The 22312-nt window shown below is 39.2% G+C and overlaps 1 protein-coding gene across 2 annotated transcripts; it reads right to left on the bottom strand.

The window, feature by feature from the left end:
* Positions 1-257: 257 nt before the first annotated feature.
* On the bottom strand, positions 258-21833 carry LOC146361366 (calcitonin gene-related peptide type 1 receptor-like). 2 transcript variants are annotated; one of them, XM_084922121.1, is made up of 14 exons: positions 21559-21833; positions 20089-20248; positions 12146-12221; positions 10892-11045; positions 10529-10639; positions 10029-10141; positions 9841-9935; positions 8142-8265; positions 7896-8049; positions 7750-7810; positions 7601-7661; positions 5733-5945; positions 5606-5647; positions 258-3921 (listed from the first exon to the last, which is right to left on the bottom strand). In XM_084922121.1, the coding sequence occupies exons 3-14, from the start codon at positions 12212-12214 to the stop codon at positions 3715-3717; spliced, it is 1404 nt and encodes a 467-aa protein (XP_084778247.1). In that variant the 5' UTR covers positions 12215-12221; positions 20089-20248; positions 21559-21833; the 3' UTR covers positions 258-3714. The 2 variants fall into 2 exon arrangements, with proteins under 2 accessions (XP_084778247.1, XP_084778248.1); XM_084922122.1 differs by lacking the exons at positions 20089-20248; positions 21559-21833 and adding an exon at positions 16845-17063.
* Between the last annotated feature and the right edge of the window lie 479 nt (positions 21834-22312).

Below are 22312 nucleotides of genomic sequence, written 5' to 3' on the forward strand. Positions count from 1 at the left end.
CTTCTCTCCTTTGAAATTAATAAAGTATGCACTGTAAGGACAGATATAGTCTTTTTCCTTTGGGACTTCCTAATGGTACCTGCTCACATACATTCTGGATGAGAAGCAGACAGTAACACACCCTGCTTTGTGTGGAAACAATATTCATTGCAGTGGGAAACACTTTCTGAAGTCAAGGAAATCCCACCCTTAAATAAATATGTGGGAAAGATGGTTAAAGATGGTTAAAGATGGATAAAGATGGTCTTGCATCTCAGTTTAAATCAGCTTATTTTTATTTACAGCATTATTTCTCCAGTTTAAATGAGTGCTGTTAGGATTTATCCAGAAAAATGTTACAAAACAAATAAATCACAAAAAACTGAATGAAAAAAAGCCACAAAATACAAACTGTACAACAGCCCAAATTACTTAAGCTCTTCTCTCTGACACAAAACAAAAATTTTGGTCTTGTATTCATGTTTTACATCTGCTTTAAAGTTTCAAAATATGTAACACTTACGTGAAACGATAAGACCAGCTTTCCAGTCAGGTTGTCAATACACTACATTTACATTCTAAAAACAGTGGATCTGAGGGCGTAAGGCCACAGTCACACAGTTCTGAGAGACCAGTCTGCAACCATTTGGGAACCATGAGAAAAAAAATGTGTATTCCCCTACAGGGTGGTAAGTGGTTGGTGACAACTGGCAGGAGAAACAACCGGCAGTGCTGCATGAAAAACTCTCTATGCTTTAGTCCCTGGCGGATAGTTGCAATCACTTGTAGTGCATGTAAGATGCCAACTAGTCTGCAAACACTCAACAACTACTCTCCAAAACTGTGAAAAGTGCAGTGCTAAATGGAACCATTTGTCTTCTAAGTTGAAGCTGGTAATTCATAACTTTTACTTTGAAGGGGAATGTTCTCTATTTCCTGTTTGTGTTGCACTTTTTCAGATTTTTACTAGTGCTTGACTAGTAGTTGATGAGTGTTCAGGTCACCGTCTTGCATTCAAACTATGCATGACTGTGGCATTATGCCAGCAGCCAAAATTGTGATAAGGTGTTTTTGGTGCAGCACCTAGCAACGACAAGCAACCTCCAGCAACTATTCTCCAATACACATTTTTCCCTAGCAACTGGAGTTTACAAGGGGGTCAGGAACTGGTCTCTTGGTCTGTGACTGAGACCTAATATAAAAACATTACTCTGACTAATGTGACATCAAAGGCCTGTAAAATACATCATATATAGACTGCTTACATTGCAAAAAAAATCTCTCTGCGTTCTGGATATTTTGTGACCACAAAGCAATCCTGTCAAATTATGACCAGTATAGCGTGCTATGTTTGTAAGGAAACTTTCATGGTAATCACCTGGTCTAGTAGCGTAGTTTTTGTAACAACATGTTTTCTCACTCACGCAGAGATGAGAAGTAGCCATGGTTATGTAGCCATAACCACCAGGGCCAGAGGAATTTTAGCCGGTTAGCTTCATCAGGGAATCGAACACCTAGCATGGCTCTGTCAAAAATTAGCCATTAGGTTACCAGCTAACTTTAGCTAGCTATATTTCAGCTTGATATTTATTATTTATTATTTACAAAGGAAACACAATCATGTATGTCAGTCTTCTCATTCTCACCAAAAAAGTACTTTGCAAATCCCAAACTACTAATTCAAGAAATCAAAGCTGAGAATCCAAGAATAAAATGTTATAATATAAGCCAGTGTCAAAGATTTCGTTAACAGCAAGGTGCAGTTTGTTCTTCTGAGACACAAAGCACTGCGTACTAGAGGATTCATTGTCACACAATATTTTAAAAAATTACTTAGAATTGCTTTAGCAAGATTTAATTAATAAGTTGTAGAAGACACTGGTAGGAAAATTTGTTCCCTTTGGAAATTAAATTGCCCTAAACTTTCCCACAAAAAGTACCCACTCCAGTGCAAATACTTCTAGAAAACTGCTGAGGGTCCTTATTTGTTAAATTCAGAACAAATGCCATTAAAAAAAAATCTAGCATAAAATTAAAGAACAGCAAAGTTCTGTGTGTCCTCTCAAGCAACTCAAACAAAAACTCACCATGTTGACTGTAACAGCCAAGAGCTGTTTTCCCAAAGATTTCTCTGTGTTCACATTGCTCTAGAATTATCTGCTACATGGACACAACCGCCTGTTGCAAGTGAAAAAAATAGATTCCCCCACTGGTTAGAGAGTGATTACTGGAGGTTGCTGCCTGCTGCTAGGTGAAATCGATCACAAAGAGAGACCAAAACCCTCCTTATGATTGTTTTTGTCACGAGCAAATTGCCTGTAGTTTGCATTGTGGTTGCAAGGAGGTTGCAAACTGGTCTCTAGGCTGGGGCCATCTGACTCTACATTGCCATGCATCACATGTTTGGCAGTTAAGTAAAGCCTCAATAGAGCTGGAAATACTTTTTTCAACCAATTGCAACTCTTTTGCAAAAGAATTCAGGTTTAAAGCATTTTAAAATTATATTTTCCTTATATCAGACCTGCGAGCTATGCTGTCGACTTCTACATGACAGCCTCACGCTTGTGATCCTAGACAAACCTATTGGCTTTCATTGTTGTTTCCCCCATGTTGTCCCATAAAGTTTCACGCCACCTTGCACCTGCACCGAAAACCTGCAGTGGAAAGGTGCTTCCTGTTTTTAAAGGCCAGAACCAGCAGCTCTACAGGACAGTTTTGTCTTTTAATCTCAGACATATACAGTTTCCCCCCATTTACTTGATTTAAATGACAGTAACAGTGAGAATGACAATAATTATCAGTGCATTGTGTGAAATAAGTGATCCAGAAGTTAGGAGTTTATGTGACAATATTGCTATATAGAACGAATGGTTTATAACTGAAACTAATGAAAACAACATTATGTTAAGTCCCTTACAACATGTCATTCATACACAATCAAATTTAAGTACAAACATATCAATCACGTCTCCAGCATTTTGGAATACAACAACAGTGAGCCAAACCAGTATACTTATCTATTAAGTATTAACTTAATAGAGACTGGAGCTGTCGCCAAGCCAGGCAAAATTATTTTGTAGACCTCACTCAGAAAACAAGAACTACATAAATAGAAAATTTACCTCAAAGTTGAGTTCAGTCCTCGTCCCATGCCGCATATCTTTATTTGACAAACAGCTAAAGCATAATTGACATTTTGCAAAGCGAGCAGGTTATTTTTGAATGTGTCTTTTTATCCGTTTCTATTTTAGTTTACGTTATTTTACATATACTTTACAGATGCCATTGATAATCACTACAAATAATATAAATAAAACTTCTTGCTCTTCATGCTCGCTATTCAGCTTAACAGCAAACAGCTGCGACACTGAGCTCCTCCATGAAACTTGAAGTGTCAGAAGGAGTGATGATAGAGGAAGCAGTATTTCACTTAGTTTACCGTCTATTTTTAAATTCCATCAAGCTCTTGAAAATGCCCAGAAAAGATATCCGCACAATACAAAAAAGAAATATTCTGTAGGTTATCTGCACAGTGCAGTACACTTTATTGTTGTTTGATGGCATTATCCTCATAGGATCTTAAGTCTTTGTTCTCACAGTCCTTCTAATGAAGTGAAATATGGGAGGGTGTCTTTTGGTTTAGTTTTTTGCTTTGAAAATGGAAAAAATACCTGTGTTAGTTCTCAAAATACCTTGGGAGGAGAGCAAAACAGTAAGTCATGAACCTGAAGAGCTTCACACAAAAGGGCTGTCTGATCGGAATATGTCTGAGTAGCTCTTGCCGTTCATGTGCTCAGTGTGACTCTCGATGCTGTAGCATCGGTGGACTTCGGTCAGCGACGACGCCACGTAGGAGGCCGAGCGGAAGATGTCAGCTTTGTCGAAAGTACCGGCAAACTGCATCCGCTGTTGATTCCAGTATCTCCGGAGAATGCTCTGAACCTGCAAGAGGAGGAACAAAGACGATGAGAGAAAAATCTGTGCTGGTGGTTGGACTTATCTCCAAGGGCCGTCCTAGCCTGTTTGGTGCCCTGGGTGAACACTCCCTTTGTGCTCTATTTGGAAGCAAATAGAGCACAATTCATGCAGTCGGGGTCAGAAGTTCACTTCCACTCATCATGGGCATGACTATCATGGCAATGATGTGCTTTTAATGATTTCATTGAACTGTTCTTTTTCCAGGGTAGAGTGATTGTACAGCATACATATTTCATAACTTTAAAAAAAACAAGAACAGGATAAACAAATTTGAATTTATTTTTGGAATTTCAAGAACTAGAAACTACTGAAACATCAGCATCACTGTCCACAGTAACGCCTGTTTTACATGGGCTGAGCTGACCAAGAAAGAAGCTGACCAAGAAAGACGTTGCTGTTCCAAAATCGACACCTTTAAGCTAGACTGAAATTTGCAGCTGCTCATGGTTGGATTAAAAGATTGAGCTGTTTGGCCACAGTAACAAGAGGTATGTTTGGAGGAGTAATTGTGAGGCTTTCAAAGCTAAGAACACTGTACCAGCTGTCAAGCATAGTGGTGGTAGCATCATGCTCTGGGGCTGTTTTGTTGCCAGTGTTGCAAAAACGTTTTGCACAAAATGGTTGGAATAATGAACAAGGAGGAGTACTACCTCCAAATTAATCAACTTCACCTCAAATCAAAAGCTAGGCAGTTAAAACTTAGACACAGTTGGGTGGGTCCAACAGGACAATGATCGCAAACACACATTAAAACTGGTTTTGGAATAATTAAAGCAGGCTAACATCGAGTTTCTGGAATGAGTCAGAATGTACATTTTGACACTGTGTGGTCAGAGAAAACTGTACACTCAAACCTTTTTTTTCCAAAGTCATTAAATGTGTATACTGTACAGTCACAAAGTCTTTAAAGAAATCCTCAACCACAACGTTCATGCCCAGCATGAGTCGATGTGTTTGAGCATAGCTGCACATTTTAACTCCAATCACTCGATTCATTGTAACATGAGAACCTTTTTTTTTATTTTTGTGATTTTGACTCTGTATATGACAACAGTGGTTCTTAAATCAAACAATCAAGAGTTGATTAAAGTGCAGACTTTAATCAACTTTAATTCAAGGGATTTTACAAACATTTCTACATTAACTGTTGAGGAATTACAACAATTTTTATACACAGTTGCCAATTTTCATTTAAGTTGAACAAACTAAGGTAATTTTATATGTAAAGGAATTGTTTAAAGACTTGGATGTAATCAAATCTATAACTCATGGACCTCACTAAGTGCCGCATTTCATCCCTCAATATGTTTTGCTTGGCTTTAGGTCAGCTAACTTATCATCTGAATAATATCCAGTTTCTTTAAGACTATAGCTCTGCAAACTTAAAGATTACTCCTGCTACTCCTATCAGCAGTTACATCATTAATAAACCAGTCTCACTAATGATGGTGTCCTTCAGAGCAGAATTTTCTTTGACCTCTTAGTGGGAATTCCAGGGAAAAGCTACTAGCAAATGGAAATCTACCCCATAACCTTCATCTTCTTAACTTGTCATGAAGTAAGTTTGAAGTTACAGAGAAACAGCACTTAATTATTTTTTATGGAAGAATCGGCAACTGTTCATTTATTAATTTGCTCAATTACTCACCTCCCCGTTGAAGAAGCAGAATATTGTCGAAACCATGAGACCCTGAATAAAATAAAGAACGTTTATTACGTAAAATATGTGCTAATATTAACATTATAATGCCTCTTTCTCCGATGCATGGACTGACCTGGTAGTGCGTCAGGATGTTCATGATGTAGTGATAGATCTCAGAGTGGCCATCAGGTTTATATGGGAGCAGGACAAACTGGATACCGAGAAGAGGGATGAGAATGAGGGTGGCTCTCACAGCCCTCATGTAGAGGCTGGATTCGGCCTGGTGTGTCACTCGCAGCTTGGTGATGAGAACCCGAACAATGTTCAGCAGGAAGAAAAGGTTCACCTGGAGTCAAAGTAGGCACACACAACTTTTTATTGAAATATCAGACGCAGATTAAAAAGACAGGATAGTTCTTATCAAGTCAACACCGAAAGAAAACCTGTGCCAGACCTTCAGAAAGCCTGCTCAAAAAGCAAAATACATAGCGTACAAGATATAAGGACAATAGGTGGTTCTAGAGTTTTATAAATTAGTGTATATAGTGAAGTACACCATCTTAATTCCTTATGACAGCTTCCACAATTTTACCTCTTTAACAGATAGATGTGTTGGTTTTTTTGTAAATTTCTTTTGACCCCTGCCTTCTTTAACATACCTTTGCCTCCAAGTCCATACTTTCTTCTTAATACAGCTTGAATTATTTTGTGCATTGTATATCATCAGTGCAATGTTTACATCAAGTAAACTGAAAATTGTCAAGGTTTGTTGGTCATAATTTACTTTAGCATATAAAGTGGTATTGTTTGCTTTCAATGCAGTTGGTATGGAAGTACTGGGAATCAATGAACTGGTTCTTGTGAAGTGCTTTTCTACTCCACATAAGTACTCAAAGATTGGAAATGCGTCATTCACCCATTTACCTCTTTTCATATGCTCCGTTCTATATAACATTAACACTCGCAAGCAACTTGGAGCTAGCATCTTGTCCAAGAATATTTGGATAGCCAGAGATCAAATCCCCAACCTTTCATTTAGTAAGTGAGCTACTGTACCCTCTAAGCTACAGCCACCCAGGTTATTTCTGCATGAGACAGATTCAACAAAGTGCTGGAAACACTCCTCAGAGATTTTGGTCCATGTTGACATGACAGTATGACACAGTTGCTTCAGATTTATCAGCTGCACATCCCAAAGATGCTCTGTTGGATCGAGGTCTGGTGGCTGTGCAGGCCACTAGAGTACAGTGAACTTATTGTCATGTTCAAGAAAATATACTGAGATGATCTGAGATTTTTTATTCTGCAGTCATCAAAAAATGTGTGCACTGTGGTCATAAAGGGATGGACATGGTCAGCAGCAATACTTATTTGGTGCTTAGGGGCCCAAATGTGCAAAGAGAATATCTTGAATATCATTACACCACCATCAGCAGCCTGACACAGTGATGTAAGGTGATCCTATAAGGATGGATTGTAGACTCGGTTTCCTGTTCTTAACTGACAGGACAGACTGGTGTGGTCTTCTGCTGCTATTAAGATGCTCTCCTGCGTACCTTGGTTGTAACAAGTGGTTATTAGAGTTATTTTCCCCTTCCTGTCGGTTCAAAGCAGTCTGACCATTCTTCTCTGACCTTTGACATCAACAAAGTATTTTAACCCAGAGAACTGCCGCTAACTGGACATTTGATCTTTTTCAGACCATCATGGTTCTTTGGGAAAATCCCAGCAGATCAGCAGCTGCTGAAATACTCAGACAAGCCCGACTGGCACCAACAAACACGTGAAATGTGAAAAGTCACTTAAATCACCTTTCTTCCCAATTTTGCTGCTGAGTTTGAACTTCAGCAGTTTGTCTTGATCGTGCCTTCATGCTTAAATGAAGTGAGTTTTTAAAAGTCAGGAAAATGAACTCTGTCCACCTAACAGAACTTCTTGTTATCTTTCTTTGTTGTGTGTTGATATGCAAAAGTAAATCTGGATTCAGAGTTTAGTACTCACCACCAATGCAGCACAGATGGGTCCATGGATAATGTAAAGCAAGGAAGTGTTTATGTTGCACCTGTGAGGGAACAGATCAGATCATTATATCCAGATGGGGTGGGAACACGTGATATCTGTTGAAAGGATGTGTGAATCCAAAGACTCACTTGTCACTGTAGTAAAAGTTACGCGCTATTGAGTATATCACTGCCGGCATGATTGGAAAGCCTGTGAAATCAATAATGTTGTGTGACATTTGTGTTTGATAGCCAGGAAGTATGCACGCATAAATATTCACATGTCTTTAACTTACCCCAACCCAGCAGATAATACCAAAGGAGATGCTGTTCTTCTGCAAACACAGCCACAACTATCAGAGTATGCAGGTAGATGCCCTCACAAAGCATCCAGAAGTAGTTACAGCTCATCAGGTACATATGGATGAACTCCATCAGTGTGCAGCTTATCTGAAGGAAAACAAAACGTGTTTTTACATGACTTAAACAAATGGAGCCTGAGTTACTATCCAATATAAAAGGTGGAAAAGCAGGTCACTCACAGTGTCAGCATATTTGTGTCCTTGCTTCGCTAACATTGTGAGCACAAAAACGGTCGCAATCGAGTTAAGCATGAAGGAAAGAAAGAGGTTTTTGTGGAGAGTTATCCTTTGGCAGCTCAGACTCCTGATGGTTATTAGAAAAGAAGACACATTAGATTTTTACTTTTGAATCACAGATTTGTCCATAAAGTCACAACAAGCACCACTGAGACACCGACCCCATCTCCCCAGTCAAAACAGGTCCAGGCATCATGCCAAAAACTGCATCAGAAATGGACAGATGTTCATGCATAGATGTATATTGTTGCAATAAGGAATGCATTTTGTAATTAATTATTATTATTATTACTTAGGGATTTCTTTCTAACAATTTCGGGCACTTTCAAATGTCAGCTTGATAGCCTTTAAACAGCTGTTAACTGCTGAGAATGTGCAAGATCTAAATCTAGTTTCTCCTGCATTGAACGTTAGTAATAACAAACTAATAATGTTATCTACTACTTCGGTTTCTAAATGGCCCTGATGAGATAGGAAAATTAAATGTATTAAAGCTACAAAGAAGAAAAACAATCTATGGCAATTTAAATTGTGGAGATTTAAGGGAATAAAAAGCAGAATTTAGCAGATTATATGGGACATGAAATACTGGGATTGAAAGTTTGAAAACTTTTTAGTAATTAACCATTTCTTTAATTTAAGTCCTAAGACTTTTCAACACATTTATGCAGTTAACATAAATTTACAATGAAACTTGGTCTCATTTGTTGTATGTGACTTGTCTCCATTGACTCCTTGCTTTCTGTTGTCAGCATTACAAGCCTCTGCTACTTATTACAAAACAATTCAGAGTGAAAATGCAGAGAAGATGGGTACACTGTCATCATAAGGGGATAGACATTGTCAGCAACAATACTCAGGAAGGCTGTGGTGTTTAAAAGATGCTCAGTTGTTACTAAGGGGCCCAAAGTATGGAAAGAAAATACCCCCACACCATGACACCACCACAAGCCTGAACTGCTGATATTAGGAAGGATGGATGAAAGCACGAATATGCTTTCATGTGGTTTTCATCATTCTGACCCCACCATGTTAACGTCAAAGAGGACTCATCAGACCAGGCAACATCTTTCTTTTTCTTCTTTTATTGTCCAATTTTGGTGAATTGTAGCCTCAACCTCGTGTTCTTAGTTGACAGGAGTGGCTTACAACTGCTGCTGTAAATCATCTGTCTCAAGACTGAAGTGTTTTTCTGCATACCTTGGTTACGACAAGTGGTTATTTGAGTTATTGTTGCTTTCTTATCAGCTTTAAGCACTAAAGCCATTCTTCTCTCAAGACATCGTCACCCAGAGAACTGAAACAGACTCCCCCCCCCCCGGATCACTCTATTGCTGTGTGGCAAAAAGCTGAGCATTTTCTGAAATCCTCAGTGTCACCTGTCTGGCACCAACAACCATATCACATTCAAGTTACTTAAATGAGCGATCCTCAGTTTTCACTTCAGCAGGCACGTCTACACGCCTAAATGGATTGAGTTGCTGCCACGTGATTTGTTGCCAAGATATTTGCTTTGCATTTGAGTTCTGTACCTAATAAAGTGGGTGTACAAAATCTTAACTAATCACAGTAAGAGCAATACAAAAGATAAAATATAAAATAATATACTATAAAATATAAACAAGAACAGTGCCAGACTTACTTAAAGTGGAAAAAAATTCCCAGTGAAATCAGCAAAGACAGCAGCGAAAGTCCATGACCGATCATAACCAAGTAGAAGTGAGTCATTGTTGCCTGCTACAAAACACAATACATACAGGTTTGCATTAATTATTGACTATCGACTTCTATTGTGCTTTACTGATTTTATTGTACTTTGTTCACTCTTACCTTTCCGTGATGTGTGAAGTTGGCTTTGCAGTTTGTGTAGTTGGTCCACGTCCTGTTGCTCTCCGGATGCCGTGCCCACTCTCCAGTCTCTGTGCAAACTTTTTGAGCCATCACTGTGAGCAGATTTGAAAATAAATCGTAATTTTATTATGTTGATACTTTGGGACTGTTGAGTTTAAACAGAAGGTGGACAGCAGAGGGGAAGAGTGCCATCAAGCTAAAGGAGGAGTCCAGGCTTGGTAACCCTGTGGGACTTCAGAAACAGCTGACGGGCCAAGCAGGATGTAGCCCAGGCAGCAGCCGAAGCTTTAATTCAAACTGCACTAAACTGCATAAAAGTTCAAATCATTTATTGATTGACTGATCGATACCGTTCTTAGCTATGTTTATAGTGATTTTACAGCTCTCAGTTTAAGAACCCTAATGACATAAAGGAAAAATAATGTGAACGCTCAAGGTTAATGATGTTATGTGAAATCACAGAGGGCACAGAGATTTACCGTGTGTATCAAAATCATCAAAGTAGTCTGGACAGTTCTGCTCTTTGACGCCAGCTTTAGTTTCATCCCAGCACAGCCAGCCGTCCCACGTCATGTTGCACATCGGCTCCGCTTACAGAGGCAGAAGACAGACGGGCAAAATCACGTTAAAGAAGAAAGGCATGAAAGTTCAGTTCTGCTTTTCCTTTCATTTTAATTATTTTATAGTCATATTAACAGATTTTAGTACTATAATACAAAACACACAATTCTTTAGGTACATATACAGATTATACTTGCAGCATTTACTGCATTTATGCAGAACTTTTACATGCCATTGAGTATTTTTATGGTGTGATACTGTGCATGTCTACCACTGCTCACCAGTCGTTTTTGTTTTGTTCTGCGACTCTGTTATCCTCTGGAAACATCTGTACTGGGCCATGGTGATTTTGGACAGTCTCAACAGATCTCCGTGGTTCACTGAATGATTCGCTGGTTCCTTGTGAGCGTCTTTAGCTGTTGCCTCCACCAGCATCTGGAAACACAAAATTTGCAAATGTCAAAAATGTGTAATTCAACCATTCGAGCCGGTGTTCCTCAACTCGTCTCATCCTGTTTACCTCTCATACGGAGAACCCATTCCATAAAGCACCTTTCATGCTATACTCAAAGCAAAATAATTGACTTTATATACATAATTTAGCCATCTACTCATCTGTTATACTGGAAGTTATACTCTTACAGTAAAAAGCTTTAGTTGCCAGACAGAGTTTCTCACACTGGACTCTATTTGGCTGTAAAACAAGCTCATATCATGACCCCTCCACCACTGTGCTGACAGCTGGTATGAGGTTTTTGGCTTTGTGCATTATGGCCAATCATCGCCACTGGTCTCATCTGTTCAAAGGGCACTGTTCCAGAAGTTTGGTGGTTTGTTCCGGTGCAGCTTTACAAGCCTAAGCTGAGCTGTTGTGTTAGTTTTAGAGAGAAGACACTTTCTTCTGGTAATCCTTCCAAACAAACCACACTTGGTCATTCTTTTTCTAATTTTAGTGTCTTGAACTTTAACATTTAACATGCTAACTGTGGCTCCGTTTGTGATAAATAAATACAAATAAATTTGTCATGTTTTGAGGTTGTATTTACCTGCTGAGCACGAGAATATTTTTATTATGCCCTGAGAGGTGAAACCCTAGAACCAAAAGAGACTCTGCTTTCTTTTTACTGTGGCTGTGCTCTGACTTGATCTACTACAAGTTCTGTAACTTTAGGGAAGCAACAGTCAATCAAAAGAGCCAAACTTAGCCAATAAAAAAGAGCTTACTGTATTGTGACAGAGAGTTGTTTGTTAGAAACAAAAAGTTTGCATGAAGTTTATTTTAAATAGCTGAGATTATTTTTCAAATGCAAATTCAGCACTCTGTGATACATCTGGGAACATTTATCTGACATTTTTAAAAAAAAGGAAAATGCTCTAAAGATATATCATTTATTCCAGCAGGGCCAACTTATCATTTTCTTTACTAAAAAAAAACTTAAAACATCAACGCATGGTGTGACAGTTAATGCTCAACTCATAAATATGTACCAGACTGTTGTCCCTGATATCAATAGTAAAGGAAAACATTTAAGTACCTTGTTGAGGGAGCACAGGACCAGGAGTAGCACGATGTAGCTCAGATCCATGTGCGCTCTGATCTTCATACGTTTCCTAAAGAAAAGTCACAAGAGTTGCAGCTGAGGAAAGAAATTTCTCCAAAATATGCACACAACATATTACAGGTGCTGGTCGCATACAGATTAAAAGCATAGCCTTTGGACACGCGCCATTAGACTGGACGATATTTTTATACTTTGTTAGATGTTATTTTTATTAGTGTTGGAGGAACAGGTAAAAATGTCACCACTATCCCAAATAGTTTTCTCCCAAAGGCCCGATAATAACAACAACACTTCCTGAGCTGCAGCAGCTGCTGGGCTGATCCAGCACACAATGTGCTGACAGGAGCTGGAAACAAACTCAACGTTCACGTGCTCTGTACTGCCAGGACCATAAAATAACACATTTAGCATTAAAATTTGGTATCTTCGTATTATTATTTTTACTATTAAATTTGTAATTTTGCCTTCTAATTATCTTTCAAAGCCAATATCAGGTCCCCCATCCTTTGAAACTGAGAGAGAAATGCTTGTAGCTTCATGTTTTTAACTTGTAATGAGCAGGCCTCTCCTTTTTTGGATGTTGAGGTTACAGATTTGACCTGTTGCTTCCTCCGTTCTCCCTTCCTTCCTTCCTGCATGCTTATTAAGCACCGTGAGCAGGTTTAATCAAAGTTTAGCCAGAAGACATCACCAAGTCAAATACCTGTACAGTTGGTGTGGCAGAAGCTCTTGAACCTAGTGTGGTTCGTACATTAAAAAAACATGTATCCTTCAGTCAACAAGAAGCTCGGTTTTTCCTGACATATGTAGTGCTGTGCAAACGTCCGGAGCCACCCTCATTTCTTTCTATTTTGCTTCCAAGGAGCCAGAAATACATTTTTGGGGGCACAGTGGCTGCTTTTTCACCCATTTTCAGAAGAATGCTTTTTTTGTTTGTTAAGCTACTTCACAATCATTCAAGCACAAAAAAGTCTCCTAACTCAAGGGATGAACCAGTGTTGTGGCTACACATAACACATAACTCAGCAAAGAATCCATTTTAAATTGTATCTTTAGGCACTTTGTTGTTAGCAGCCTGTCACAAAAACACATCATTTGTTCACACAGCTTTAGTTGAATCTATAAAAAATGCCAAAGATAACACAGTTTGACATAACATTGTATTTTTGCAAGGACAAAGTGATTCTCAAAAAGCTGTTACTTCAAAATTTCAGCATATCTCAGCATATTGTGCAGTGTGTCAGAGGACAAAAGAAGTGGCAGGTCTAAAGAAACAAAACTATCTACAGCAGATGAACAGGATCTGAAAGTCATGTCATTTCACATACAGTAACAGGAAAAAACCCAAAGTCCTGCATTTCAGCCAGTGGTGTTGGAGATCTTGTCAAAATTAATGAATTATGAACACAGAAAAGTACCATCGTGCAAAACCATCTTGAAAGCATCTGATTGGCAGCAGCTTCATTTTTTAGCATGACAATCATCCCAAACACACTGCCAATGCAATAAAATCATACTTGTATAGAAAAACACACAGTGGAGCACTATCAGTCATGGATTGGCCTCCTCAAAACCCGGACCCCAACATTACTGGAGCAGTGTGGGATCATGTTGACAGAGAACAGAACAAAAGGCAGAAACATCCAAAGAAGAGCTTTGAATGCTTTAAATTGCACAAACTCTGTTTTTGCCTTACACACTGTAATTACACGTTTGTTACAATAAATCCCTCCACCCATTTCCCATTTTCCTAGAAAAATATAAAGAAACGGGGATTGTCTCATGACTTCTGCACAGGACTGTAGCATAGAAGAAGCTAACATCAAAGCAGCTGCTACTTAGAGGTATTTTAATTTAGCTACAACAACAACTTTTCTTATGTTTGCAAGACTTTTTTTTTATTCACTTTTTACCTCACTGCAAACTGTGGTTAAAAAATAATAATAATGCAATAAAAACGGAAATATTAAATGCAACAGTAAATACAATAAGGGGAGAGAAAGGTTAATAAATAGAGAAGCAAATTAAAACATAAATATTAAATTTATGTCACATAAATTAAGCAAAAGTAACTTACTATGGCAATTTCGATCTTCATGCAGGCCTTAAAGGGCCAGAAAACTGCACCCTAACAGAAAAGATTTTAAATCCTCTTAAATGTCTCTTGCAGATGCTAATAGATGAAGATTCACGTTTGTAACTAAACCAAATAACAGGGTTAAACCTGCTTTGGCAGGAAAAAGTCCAACGTTGAGCTGGGTGGTCTAAAACCAAAGTCTGTGTCTTCGGTGACAAAGGCGTTGCACAATAACTTTAAAACTGTTGATTACATTAAAGCATTTGCACCACTTCATAAACTGTCATTAATTAGTCTGCCTTTCATATCTACAGTTTAATGCAGCACCAGAAAGTCTCTCTCGACATCAAACTTTGAGTTTCTCCTCTCAGTATGTGAGTGTCATACAACCCATCTATAATCTTGCAGCACAAATGTAATTAATTTCCACCTCGTCTGGCTGCTAATTCAGGAAATCTTTGTCACTTTAACAGATTAATATCTTCTTGAACACACCCAAAAAAAAAGGGAAAACACTACATGCAGAATGATTTCCTGCTGCTATGCAAAAAAGACATCCAATATCTATTCGTGCAGTCACTCCCTTGGTGTGTAATCCATTTGTGTGAGAACTCAGAGATTTAACCACTTCTACATGAGAAATGCCCTTCACTAAAAACACCATCCTGTCCTGGAAATCTGTGTTTTTCCCACTCATGACGGCCACTATTGCAGCTTTTTGTTAGGTGTTACAGAAAGCATATACAGTCACCCGCCACTTTATTAGGTACACCTGTACATTTCATCGGCAGTAGCTCAACATATTTAGGTGTCCAGACCTGATCATGACAACCTGCTTAAGTTCAAATTGAGCAACAGAACTTGGAAGAAAACAATTTTGAATGCCTCGTGGTTGTTGGTGGTCTGTGTATTTCAGAAACTGCTTATCTGCTGGGATTTTCCTACACAACCATCGCTAGGGTTTACAGAGAGTGGTCTGAAGAGGAGAAAATATGCAATGAGCAGCAGTTGTCTGAGTGAAAATGCCTTCAGAGGAGAATGACCATCCTGCATAACTTGTTGCCAGTGTTGGGACTAACGCGTTATTAAGTAACGTATTACAGTAACTACGTTATTATTGTGGTAACGAGCACGGTAACTAGTTATTATGCCAAAATCAGGAACGCGTTAATCCTTACTGGGATTTAGATAGGGTCGTTATTCGTTACTTCGTGTGGTGGCATCGCGGAGCTTTCACAGATTCAGTAACATTAGCAAGTGGTGGAGGCCAGCAGGTGGATGAGATAAAGGGGAACTGAACTTCAGGTAAGAAGTTATGACCTGCAGTCTATCTGGTTCAGATATTAACCAAGTTTAGGTGGAGTTTATTTTCGTTATGCTGACTTTTTCGTACTGCGTACTAGCATGACGGAGTTTCTTTACAGCTGGGTGGGTGCTATGATGTTACTAATGTTGAACTTTATTTTGTTCATAAGGTTAATTATTAGAGTTGCCAAGCATCCCGTAAAAAACGGAATCGTCTGGTATTCAGAGAAAATATTACACGTTTCGTATTGAGGTGAAAAGAAACACAGTTTGTCCCGGACTTCAGCTACAATGAAAAAGACACAAAGTTGGAGTTATTCTGTGTCTTTATGCTGCACAGCTGCCTCTTCTTCTCTCATCCTCTCCCCCTCCCTCTCCTGTTTCTACTTCAATCATGAAACTGATCAATGATCAGCTGATCGGCTTTTCTCTCTTGTTTGTTTATCGCCCACTTTGTGTCAGAAAGAAGAAACCAGCGGAGGTCGCGTTAAACAACAGCAGCACGTTTAAGCTCGATCAGCTGTTGTTAGAATTTATTTAATATTACCTTCTAGTATCAGCTGATGTTTGCTGGAGCCACAGCAGTAAAGCTGCTGGTCATGATATCGGTTTGGATATGTGGTGAGAGGGAAACATGAAGATGAAACCAGGAGATGTCCTTACTGAATCATCAGAGCTGAACAGGTGATGGAGAAACAGGTTTAACTTTTAGGTGACATGAATGAGTTGAAGGGAAGTTATGAACTGTTTCTGAGAGACAAATAACACCAGGATCCTTTTTTTTTTTACATAGCTGACAGCTGGTAGCTGTGCAGGGGTGGATCTAGCAAAGTTTTGCCAGGGGGACAGGTAGGGCTACAATTCAAATTTACCCCAAGTGGAAAATAAAAATAAAAATCTCTGAGGAATGTTTCCAGCATCTTGTTGAATCTGTGCTAGTAAGAAGACAGGTCTGAAGAGAAAGAGTCCAGCCTGGTACTAGCACTAGCACATGTACCTAATAAAGTGGCTAATAAGTGATTTTACTGCATCACTTTGGTAAGTCGGTAAATATGTTGTGGACTCGTGTCACACCATAAGCTCCCACCAACATTTTAAACAGTTCAAATTGGACTTGACGTTTGTTTGGTTTTTTTCAGCTTGTCTTTTAATTCTTCCACATCATTCACACATTTTAATTTCTTTCTGTGCTCGTGCCTGATATGACAACAACGTGACATTAAGCAATGAACATTTTGACCCGTTTTCAGCATCTTGACCAGAGTGCAAGTACAAGTTCCAAGAGCTTACCTTCACACAAAAGAAGAAACAAAACTCAGAGTTGCCAGAGTCAGGAGTAATCCTTCAGTCTGAGAGTTTGCCTTTGCTGATAAATGAAAACAATGAAACAACCCTGATCCCCCTTTTTTGTTTCCAGGGGCAGTTCTCCACTGCTTGTTTCACACCGGAGACACAGGCGACACTGAGCTGGGCTGTCCTGATAAAAACGGACTGACTGGAGCTGCTGATGACATCACACGCTTGTCTGCTGTGACGAGACATCCCAGGAGAGCAACGATGAGCATTACAACACAGCTGGATATTAATTATATAGATGAAGGATGTGAGGATGTAAGTGCTGTGACTGAACAACGGATTTATTGCTACCTTTAGCTTTACTGCATAGAGAGTTTTATAGTCTTAAGAAATAACTGCAAATGTATAACACTCATCGGCGACCTTATGATGAGTGGAAGCAGGACGAAAAACAATAAAATGACGCAATATATAATAAATCACTGTGCATTTGGACCTTTTTTATTTATTTATTTAACTGCAGAAACCGAACCAACGAGCATGAAGGTTTTAATTCCTTAACAAAGGCGACCTCTGCTGGGCAAAAATAATAAATAGAGCCGGCACTCCATGCATCCTTGATTTAAATCTATGGGAATTTATCTTTAAACATAACTGAAACCACATCGCACAGCTGTGTGGAACAAAATCAGTAGATCGAAAGCAATGTGGGCTGTAGCTCATCTTATGTATTAGACTGGTAATCTGTAAGAGCACGAGCTGTTCTGTGAGATTTTACAATTTACATTCACTGACCACTTTATCAGGTGCTGGATTGGCCCCGCCTTTTGCTTTCAGAGCTGCTTTAATTCAACAAGATGCTGGAAACATTCCTCAGAGATTTTGATCAATGTTGACATAACAGTACCACACACTGTGGATAAATATTATACAGGATAATCTGTATGTACATAGAGTTTTGGCCTTTTTAACAAACAGTTCACAGCTGTCAACAGAATTGAAAAAAGGGAACTTCAGATCCTTAAGTGTGAGAGGACAGCGAGGGTTCAGCTTTATTCCAGCTGTGAGAGATGAACTTCACATTTGAGAGACTGTGATGATTCGTTTCTCTTTGTGATTACAGGAGCTGCCCTCAGATTCAGACCTCAACACCACCCGGTGACAAAAATAAAATCATCCTGTGTGTTCACTCTTTATGCTAAGAAAGTTAAAGGCAAAAAGTTAAACTCGGATGTTACCTCTGGGGAATCATCGTGTATTTAAGATGACTGGAACACCCCTGCGCACTGTGCATCAGCGCGAAAGAGCGCGCTATATTGAGTTTTGAGGTTTGTGTAATTTGGCATGTTTTGAGGGTGTAGTTTTTTGTATGGTTTTGTGTAGTTGGTGTGCAGGAGAGTCATTTGTTTTTGTTTTGTGTGTCAAAACAATGAGGGCACTACTGAATGTCACAGTTGCTAACCACCAAAGGCAGATTGCATTTTTAGGTAAATGGTTGTGTACACACTTTGTCTGGGTCATTAACAAGCGTTTGAAGTCTTTTCATTAGTCTTTTTTCTCCTTAATATGTTTAAAACCTAGAAAATAAATTCAGTGGAACACCCCACCCAGTCAACACACACAAGTGGGGCCCAAATGTGGAGTAGCAGGGCTAATATTTGAGGCCCACTTGGGAAACCCATCTGGGGTCCAGCTAATTTTGTCCTCAGTTTCCATGGTGGCCCAAAATGTGTTTGTCCAATTGGATTAATCAAATCAGGCCCAGCCAAAAGAACATGTGTGTGGCCCAGATGGGTAGAAGCACGTTTGATATTTCGGAGCCACTTCGGTTACCCACCTGGGACCCAGCTATTTTTGTCCTCAGTTTCCATGGTGGCCCCAAGTGTGTTTTCCCAGATGGGATTTTGGATAATACAGTAAGCTATAATTTAAATCACCTGTACAACAAAGCCAGTTTATCTTTTTTATTTATACAAACTAATATGAAATTTTAAAACAGTATTCTTTTTTAATATAATTTTTTTTTTTTGTTTAGATAACATGTTGACTAAAATGTCCAAAGTATACACAAAAAAATAACAAATCAATGTGATACAGTTTAAAAGAAAAAGAAATGCAGCGAACCACAGCTTTTCACTCATTCACCGATCATTGGTCCTGGAAAAAAAATATTAGTGCATTTTTTAACAAACAACATCAGATTTACGATACTACTTGAGTTGTTTTGGAGGTTGTGCTGATCAAGTTGTTTGACCCCCTACACTGAACTCACATGGCAACAGAAAAGCTATTTACAAAAGGATTAACCAAGTAGGCGCTCAAACATCAAGTTAATGAGAAATATTTTACCTTATATCATCTGAATTGAAGACAACTGTTTAAAAGACAGTGTCTCAGTGATGGACAAAGCTTAGAACAGGCAAGTGGTTAACCAGTTTGTTGCATGGTGCAGAAACAATCACCTCATAATGAACACAAAACAATGGATGATTGTGGATTTCAGGAGGAACAGGAGTAAACAAAGCACGGTTTATATGCTGAGAAAGGAGGGAGAAGTCTGGAAATGTAACAACGACTACATCAAACAAAAAGAGAACAGATTCTACTTCTTGAGGTGTGTGCCAGGTGGGCGCCGAATATATAATAGGGCCATCAGATAAAGTTTGGGAACGACTACTTTAATGTCTACACCAAGATGCGGAATATCTTCTCCAAGTCTCTTGTGGAATCAATCTGCTTTCCAGCCATTTGTTAGGGCAGCAGCATCAGAGTCTTAAGTCAATTTTAAGTCAGCTGTCAGTCAGTTGTAATTAATTTTACCTCCACAGTTTGTACAGTCTACCTAAACCTAGTCACTAAGGTATACCACTCTTGCACAAGACACTGTGCCCTTGCCATGCGGGTTCCTCCTCTAGCTCTTGCACCAATAAACCTGCCTTTTCTGCCTCTTTTTTCTTCATCTGGCTGGTAAGAGCATTTTTTTCAAGCTGCCTGTAAAGCACAGATATTGACCACAAGAAAGTGAGACTATATTACTGAATCTAAAGACACAGCTGTAGTTGTCTTTTCCCTTTTAAACATGCTTATATGTGACACTGCATACAATCTTACATAAATGCAAAATCAGAGTATAAAAAAACTTAAGTGACTGATTAAATTGTTTGGCACAACGACTACAGCTGTAGTGAGCATCTGTTATTCAAACATCAAGAAAATATCTTACAACTAATGAGCTTACCATATAGCACTTCAAAAACTTTAAGCCCTCAAAATTCTCACTTTCCATGGCGCCCAACGAAGTTATATTGCCTGAAAAGAGCACTGACGGTAATGAAGGGCATCATTCTTCTTGTGGTTTCATCAACAGTGCTCCCTCCAATCTCTGCCACAACAGCAACCTTAGAACAGACAAGGACATTAATTTTACTGACAGCAGTACCTTCAGTCACACCTAAAAGAAAACAAGCAGAGCTACACAGTAATTAGACTTAATAATATTCATGCTATTTGACTGAGAGAGAGTTAAGTGTTTGCTGGGCATGTTCTCATTTAGACACACCCCTGTGTGTCAGTTATCTGTTTTGCAGAGAGAGCGATGCTGCTACCAAAGCAAAGTTATGAATAAATTTGCGGATACCTTCCCCGGATTGTTGAGACTGAAATCAAGTGTGTAAGTAACTTTAAAAACTGATCTAACATTGTAGAGCAGCAATTTGGACTGGTCTCCGTTTCAAGAGCTTTGCCACAGATTGACCATCAGCCCCAAACATCATCTCTGACTCCCGGTCCCATGGATTATTCCTCACCCTCTGAGCCACATGCTGTACCATGGCACAAAATGCCAAGAGAAAAGACCAAACTCTAAGGAGAGAAGAGAACTTTTTCGTGTTATTATTGATGATGTCCTCTGTAAAGAAAATAGATTATATAATATATAATTAGGGATGGGTATCGAAAACCGCTTCTTGTTGAGAACCGGTTCCCACTGTTTCAATTCCTTGGAATTGTTTGACATTTTTACAAACGATTCCCTTATCGATTCCAGTCGCCCCGAATGACGTCACCACGTTGCGGAGCGTCATTTACCTGGCAGGAAACACGGCGCCTAAGCAGCTCAAACGCTCAAAAGTTTGTTTATACTTTACGGGAACGGATGACAACAGGGCAGCTTGCGATACTTGCAAAGTAGATATTTCATTTAAGGGAGGAAACACTACGAATATGCAAAAGCATTTGCTCACAAAACACGCGATGACCTTAAATGAATGTCGTGTTTTTACTTCCGCTCCGGACTCGTGAATCTCAACCCAGCAGCAGCGGTAACGTTTGCACGTCCTCTCCCGTTAATGCAGCAGGTAAATAATCAACTAACAGTGCATATTATGTTAGCGCGATCCGCCTTATTACAAAACCTGCCATTACTGTGCATTTAGGCGACCATGATAAGAGAGACAGACAGAGTCTGGCTGGCTCAGATGCTGGCAGTTCTCGCTGCAGTCTACCGGTGTTCCAGATCTACTGGCGTTTAGATCAACTGGCGTTGGTCGAACAGATGTGTGGCAGTCTTGCGTTTCAGGAGCTGCTACCGACAAACCAGCAAAAAAACGCCAAATGTGTCATCTGTGACACTTGTGAAGTTATCTCAAACACACTCCGTCAGTCTTGATGCTGTTGAACAACAAAATGTTTAAAAATGTCGCGAGTTTACCTGGTGATATCCTCATGCGCGACGCGATCGCGAAAACAGCAAACAATTAACACCACGCCGATGTTGTTCACAGGACAGCAAGAGTAAACGATCGGGAGACTCTTGTCGTCGTTATCGTTCCCCCCGCACGTTTTATTTCTCCGGTTTCAGCGTTTTTGCTTCACAACTAAAGCGAGCAGTTTACTTTGTGCACTAACATGGACTCGAGTCAACCAGCGCCACCTCTGGCCAAGTGCCACAGCCTACAGCCAGATCAACTTGTGACACACATCTGCAGCACGTTTGAATTCGTTTCATGCACAACACATTTGTACCTTTTAATTGTCTCTGTTTGTGCGTTATGCAAATAAACCTTTGAAAAGAATGAAATTATATCATATATTCCTTATTGGCCTACATTTGTACAACATTCCAAATTATATAAACAAAGTCATAGAAATCACCACTCCAATTGGTCATCATGACTTTAATATTCTCTTTTTCCATAACAATGAAATATGCCTTGGACAAATATGACACATCAATATTTCATTAGTGTTGTCACATCACATCCTGTAAGCAGAGTCTGTCTGTGTCTTTTCTCTGGAAATGAATATTTCCAGCCAATATAGGCAATCCATCAACATGGCTGGAGAGTTGGTAGTTATATACAAGTCTGTATAAGTGTGGTTAATCTAATGAACATTTGTAAGGAGATGGCAGTTACTGTGAATTCACAGCAGTTACACAGTGATTAGTAATAAACAGTGAGTGA

This window comes from Perissodus microlepis, chromosome 23, assembly GCF_051167445.1.
Source record: "Perissodus microlepis isolate ML-2025 ecotype Zambia chromosome 23, ASM5116744v1, whole genome shotgun sequence".
Classification (NCBI taxonomy): domain Eukaryota; kingdom Metazoa; phylum Chordata; class Actinopteri; order Cichliformes; family Cichlidae; genus Perissodus; species Perissodus microlepis.

What these genes read in the sequence shown, in the direction of transcription:
- LOC146361366 (XM_084922121.1), bottom strand. Translation starts at nt 12,214, where the DNA reads ATGAAGATCAGAGCGCACATGGATCTGAGCTACATCGTGCTACTCCTG. An exon ending in GAACAAAACAAAAACGACTG is followed by an intron (nt 10,640 to 10,891) that starts GTGAGCAGTGGT and finishes TGCCTCTGTAAG; the next exon opens with CGGAGCCGATGTGCAACATG. An exon ending in AACTTTTACTACAGTGACAA is followed by an intron (nt 7,662 to 7,749) that starts GTGAGTCTTTGG and finishes GTTCCCTCACAG; the next exon opens with GTGCAACATAAACACTTCCT.